Here is a 6,300-nt window from a genome sequence, read left to right as displayed (position 1 = left end):
AGAAATCTAGACCGCAAAAAAATGTAACAAGCGAGAACCTGTTTTTCCTTGGCCAAGGTCAGGGTCCTTAAACACAACACGAGCCTAACGTGTCATCCATCACCTGGCCATCACGTGGTATACCTGTATATCTCGTCTTACAGGGGTGCAGTTCTGCCGGAGAGCACCAGAACGTCGCTCCAGAACTTTCACAAATTGCAGTACCCATAAGCACATGCCGCAGTTTTTGCGTGGCTGTGTCTTTAGTTGTAAGCCCAGTGGCGATCTTTTCATCTGTCATACTGATCATACAGTCAATAACTTTGTTGTTATTAGCATCTGGTTAGCTAGCTATGCTAACGAATATAACAAGCTTTTTCTACAACCAGTGAGGTAAAGGCACATCTTTATATGATCATTATAGTTATACAAAAATAAGAGAATAAAGTAAACAGGTATAACATACTATATGACAGTAAAAAAAAAAGTTGTTATTAATAAACAAGAATACAGTTTGAAAGGAGAGTGATTTGTAAAATATCCGTAAAGAAAAAGAAAATCTGCTTACAGTTCTGTTTCATATGGGTGTTGAGAGATGTATCCATAGATCTCTTCATGTTGCTCTCAAAGTGCACCAGATTGAAGTTTTTAACTTCAACATTTTAAAAACAAATCTCCCGGGGGAGCATGCCCCCCGGAACCCCCTAGAGAAACTAAATACATTTGCACACATCTTGTTTCCATATCTTTCTGTTTTGGTGGTCATGCCACAACCGTGTCATGGTAAGATATCTGGATTAAGAGGTTGCTTTTTCTTTGCACAGCATGAAAGAAAGGCGAAATGATGATGGCTGTGATTTTAGTATTTTTAAGCAGAGGTCAATAATTTGTACGGCCCTCGGAGGATGTTGTAAAAATTGAAATGGCCCTTGAGAGGAAAAAGGTTCCCGACCCCTGGTTTAGGGAACGTGGGAAATGCTAAGTTGCGGACCAGCCAACAAACAAACGTCATAGCTGCACCACTGTATAAGTACTTAGCTTCTCTTAATCAAACTGGACCCCTAAAAGGCTCTTAAATGTAAAAAAAATGGAGAAATCTTGAGTATCTTACATGTAGCTCTGCTCGCGGCTGACGGAGGTCTCTGTGTATCCAGAGGCGGAGTCCCTCTGCTGGAGCCTCGCCCCCCCCACCGAGCTCTGGTCCTGGTTCCTCGCCCCCCCCACAGAGCTCTGGTCCTGGTTCCTCGCCCCCCCCACAGAGCTCTGGTCCTGGACCCCCTGCTGGGCCTCGTTCAGAGCGTCGCTGATGAACAGCCCCTCGTGGGTGAGGTAGGCCAGCTCCGCCCCCCCGCCCTGAAGAAGCTCCGGGCCGGGGGGGGCCTCCTGAACTAAAGCGGCTTCCTCCAGGAGGCGGAGCTTCTGCGTCGACGCCAGAACCTCCAGAACCACGTTTTTAATCACGGTCTGAGTGGCCTGAAACACACAGCAGGGGAATAAAAGACGCAGTCAGACAGGTTTTAAAGGTCTCCTATTATACTATTTTTAGGCATATAAAATAGGTCTCAGATATATAAAAAAACATCTCTATGAAGTGTTTTTCTCAAGATACCCAACAGATCATCCATTCTAGCCCCGTCTCATCCCCCTCCATTTCAGCCCAGTTAGAGAAGTGCTGATTCTGGGTCCGTAGCTTTAAAAAAAAAAAAATTCATGCAGGAGAATTCTACCCAGATACTCAGCTTTTTGACACATACTCTCTCCAGCACAGGTTAGCTCTGAGTGTTAGCGATGCTCGCTAATGTAAACAAAGACCATATTACGTCCAAAACACGATGCGCATTGTTTCTGATAGCGACGTTTCTGATTGGGCCGTGGGTGTAAAGCCAGCCCACATTTCAGATATCACGTCATATCGGACGCAAATCTGGATCCGCTCAGTTGTTCCCCCGTTTTTAGAGATTTGGGTACGGAGGAAAAGAGAGAGGGGTTTATTTTCTGACGCTGCGTGAGTTTCCTGACACACCCGGGACACATATTTATGTATAGAAGACATCACAAAAGTCTAATTTTGCATGATGGGAGACCTTTAAAGTATTTTTCGGAGTCACAACACATCGTGACTCTGCAGCTGAGATCAGACTCACCTTGATCCGCTGCAGGAAGAGGAGGAAACTCTCAAAGACGTTTTTCAGCAGCTGGAACCACTGAGGGAACGTCATCATACGGGTCTGGTCCGCTACCCTTCAGACACACACATTTAACATAAAGTTAATAAAGATAATAAACCTGTATGTATATTAACTAAGCACATAAACACTCTTTATATAATTCCCCTTATATCCAACTTTATACTCCCCCTGCCTTCACTGAAAGCTTTAGTCTCTTTTCAGATTACACTTTTCACCCTCTTCCTGTTCAGTGTAAACCATGTATCTCCAGATGTGTTGATTTTAAAAGTTTGTGATGAACTGCAAGATGAAGATTTTTTTTTTTCATTTGAGTTATACTTAAAGTTCTCGGTAATCAACTGTTAAAAAAATACTGTTAAAAAAAAAATTCTCCAACAAATTGATGTTTTCAAAGTAAATGGATAATCGTTTTTAATAATCGTGATATCAATTATTGACCCAAATAATCGAGAATATGATTTTTGCCATAATCGAGCAGCCCTAGTTTCTAGCAAAAAATCTTTAAGAGATGACGTAAGCAGCCCTACCAGCATTTGCCATGGTGGCCAACATGTTTTTATTTGGTCTTAAATTGTAGTTCAACATGTATTTCCTGTTACTTCTGGACCATGACGGGTGGGCCGGCCTTTAATGTTTAACTGAGTGGAATATGTTGAACATGTTTTACCAAAACGTTGGATTTTTCAGGTTGTGACAGTGCACTGCAAAATGTTTGTTGATCTTGTTTATTGGTATTTATTATTTTGATATTATTTATTTAAATGTAGATATGAATGTATAATTTATTTTATTTTGTATGGATTGATTACCCTGAACATATAATTCAACAGTTAAAAAGTTAAAATTATTATTTGTATTTGTTTTAAAGTACAATAAATGGATGTTTTCAAAGTCAATGAATAATCGCAATTACAATTATTGACCCAAATAATCGAGATTCTGATTTTTGCCATAATCGAGCAGCCCTAGCGCCACGGCTTCCACAGATGAATTTTTATGTATTTATTGTCAAAGCACTTCAGATATTCATTGCTATCGGGATGTTAAGAGCATTCCATGGAATATAACAACCATGCCCGGGAGACCTCCCTACAACGAATTTAACTTTACCCGGGAACTCCTTCGGCTTTTTCCGAAGGGGTGGGGACCAAATCGCGCCTTGGCACATACCCCCTTTACGATTCAACGCCTGGTCGGGTTGTTTGTTTGCAGTATCGGGACGGTGGTGACATATTCGAATGAATCGACAGAGAATTAGTTTGACGCGCCTGGGGATTTTCCGAGAATTTACCGATTTTTTTACCTCTTTAGAACTCGATAGAATGTACGATCGAGACGAGTCGGCCGCTCTTCTCGGGCAAGACACATAGGTACTCCGCCTCGAGGGAGAACGACCTTCGGAAGCGGGGGGGGTGGCCTCGAGCCGAGGACCTCGGAGCGGGGGGGGTGTCTCGAGACCAGGACGCTCGGAGCGGCGGGGGGGTGTCTCGAGACCAGTGACCTCGGAGCCCGGGGGGGTGTCTCGAGACCAGGACGCAAGGAACGGGGGGGGTGGTCGTCGAGAACCAGGACGCTGGGGGACGACCCGGAGCAAGTCGTCGTAGCGACTACTTGTCGGGGAGTCACCCACTCATGCCGGTCCCGAGGCGGGGCGGACCTCTTCGGAGGCCCCGGACCCCCCCCCCGGAGGACTTGATTTCGCCGAAGGAGTCTCCGCGCTCGTAAATGACGGCGCATCTGCGGTCTTGGAGGTCTTGGGTGTCAAAAATAGTGCCGAGACTCGACGGGACTTTGTGTGTCGTCCCCTTATTTTCTGCGTCAGTCCAAATTTCCAGAGGATATATGATAAAAGATCCGTGATATTTTTATCGCAGAGTCTATATATTTTTTTGTAGAGATACTTCACAAAAAGATGTTCTATGGGTTGTCTAGTGGGTAGATCCGGGGGCCAGAGTAGGGGGTGGTAAAGTCCCCCGGGGTCAAAATCTCTTCGGACTGACGTAAGACCCAGCGATCGGAAATTTTTTTTTTTTTTAAGTACGGGTGTCTCCTTAAGTAATGGGTCCTATGACGTCGAAAAACTGTGTATGAGAGAGGTCCAATCCGGAGACTCAAACGGGCTACGATGCCGATTACGATTTGTTTTCTGGTCTTAATGGCAGTTTTGTGCAACGCGTAACAAAGACTATAGCCTGCAAAGACTAAACGCCGGCACCGCCCCACAAATTTTCGGTCGGGTGTAAAGTCTAGAGTGCATATAGTCCTCGTTTAGACCGCTAAGGCGAGTCAATGAAGGCGGGGCAGCAACAAAGATCTCCTAAGCCCATGCTCTTTACGTCCTCTCCCCAAATAAAAAGACTGCGACGCACTCAAGGTGGCTGCGTGGCCCCTGTGTAGAAAATACATATCTTCTGTAGTGTTTTTCAGATTAAAAGCGTACTACGCTCGTGGAAATTTCATAAAAAGCCTAGTGTTGTGTAGCTACTAGACGTCGACTCTGTCTGAGTTGTGGCAACTAGCGGCGCGCGTCCTTCCTCGCTCCGTTTGAGAGTTTCTGCAAAAAAGTCGTCGAACCATTGGTGTACTCCCTTGCCAGTAGTATGCCGGCGAAGACGCAGGCGATGGGAAGTCTGTGTGTCGTAAATTGTATGTCAATATATTTCCTATTATTGGACTATACTATCATAATGTGATTCGTCGTATGTCGCCTGAGAGTTTATATATTTCATGGTAATATAGGGCTTTGTATTAAGTTATCAGTGACTCGGCTGACGGCAGCTGACTTTCGATATGAGTGAGAGGTTCTTCATCGTTGAGATACGTCTAATGGTTTATGTGCGTTGAAGATACTCCCTCCCCGAGACAAGCCAACATTCCTGGTCACTATATGAGCTCTGTATCACAGATTTACACCAAGAATCTTTTCAAGCGGTACGGTACTTGGTAATCGTCTCTACGTATAATTCTAGAAAAGCAAAATAGTAAGCTCACGATATGCTAACTGTCTCGTAGGGAACTTAGCTGATTAGTCGTGATCTAATGGTTTTGTTACGTCGAGACCGAGATCTTTGCGTCCTAAGAGGTTGCTCGTAACTGTGACAAAAGTTTCATTTGCGACATATTACTCTAGCCTGACGACAATTATTACGTCACTATAGTTAAGTAACTCGTCTCACCCGTCAGTCTCTCTATAACTCACAACCGTATTAGCTCGTCGCGAAGCCATCCAAACGTCGTCAGCAATTACCTCTACTTCCATTCTCGTCGGGTGATGGCGTAAACGGTACCAGCTGGACCCACTGTACACTAATACACCACACAGAACTCGTAACATCACGTCGCGTCATAAAGGACAGTGAGCGCGACCGCCGGTACCTTGCAGTGCACCCGGTCGGAAGTTATCTTACTAGAATTGATCTCGACCTACTATACACTTATACACAAATGGTTTTACAGCCAATATAGCAATTCTTAGCAGGAAGTCCATAGTCACGACTGTGATTCGTTGTACAGAACAACTTAGAACAGAAAGCCCATATATAATATTCATCTGTAGATAGAATAAACTGTTTACAGCGCTCTATACTTACAATACATAAAATAGCACATAACTTTAAAAGTCAAAACTAATTGACTTGCTAGTATTGAAGTTGTCAAATTTTTTGGCGCAAGAATTAATAATTACATATATACATAAAATCATGGTATTTACCCTACAAAAGTTTCACTTACTATGTGCGCTTAATAACCGGGTGTATTGCCTCTAATTACGTGAAAACGGTCTTAGCTCTCCGGGATCAGTTGCCGATAATGTCTCTGTATAATATTATCTATTAGACGAGTTTCGTGAAGTCTTATGTAACCATAGTCTACCTACAAAATTATCTCTTTAATGTACCTATCATTGTTCTTCCCTGACACTAGACTTCACGACAATTCTGGATGGGGTGGAATTTCATATTTTACCAAGTGTACTAGTGTCTTAGTGACTTTCAACCTGATCTCCCTGTGGAATTAGACATCAACACTAAATTTATTGTTGAGTCTAATAACCCATTAGAAATCTGTGAAAGGTTAAACACTGTAATTTGTAAAATGTGAATTTCACACCCCATCCATTAAAGTGAAAGTC

General features: G+C 43.5%; 1 protein-coding gene across 1 annotated transcript; it reads right to left on the bottom strand.

Annotated features, from left to right (window-relative positions):
* Positions 1-1,086: 1,086 nt before the first annotated feature.
* LOC104959941 (vacuolar protein sorting-associated protein 54-like) lies at positions 1,087-2,225 on the bottom strand. Its single transcript, XM_010787846.1, has 2 exons — positions 2,124-2,225; positions 1,087-1,452 (listed from the first exon to the last, which is right to left on the bottom strand). Exons 1-2 carry the CDS (start codon positions 2,199-2,201, stop codon positions 1,087-1,089), a joined length of 444 nt encoding a protein of 147 aa, XP_010786148.1. The 5' UTR covers positions 2,202-2,225.
* Between the last annotated feature and the right edge of the window lie 4,075 nt (positions 2,226-6,300).

This window comes from Notothenia coriiceps, unplaced genomic scaffold (assembly GCF_000735185.1).
Source record: "Notothenia coriiceps isolate Sejong01 unplaced genomic scaffold, NC01 NC01_scaffold00031435, whole genome shotgun sequence".
NCBI lineage: Eukaryota > Metazoa > Chordata > Actinopteri > Perciformes > Nototheniidae > Notothenia > Notothenia coriiceps.
The sequence above is the reverse complement of the archived record's forward strand: the minus strand, read 5'-3'. Positions and strand labels throughout refer to the sequence as shown.

Excerpts from the sequence above, each read along its gene's own strand:
- LOC104959941 (XM_010787846.1), bottom strand. The coding sequence starts at position 2,201 with ATGATGACGTTCCCTCAGTGGTTCCAGCTGCTGAAAAACGTCTTTGAG. Across the intron at positions 1,453-2,123 it reads TCTTCCTGCAGCGGATCAAG|GCCACTCAGACCGTGATTAA; the intron begins GTGAGTCTGATC and ends TGTGTGTTTCAG.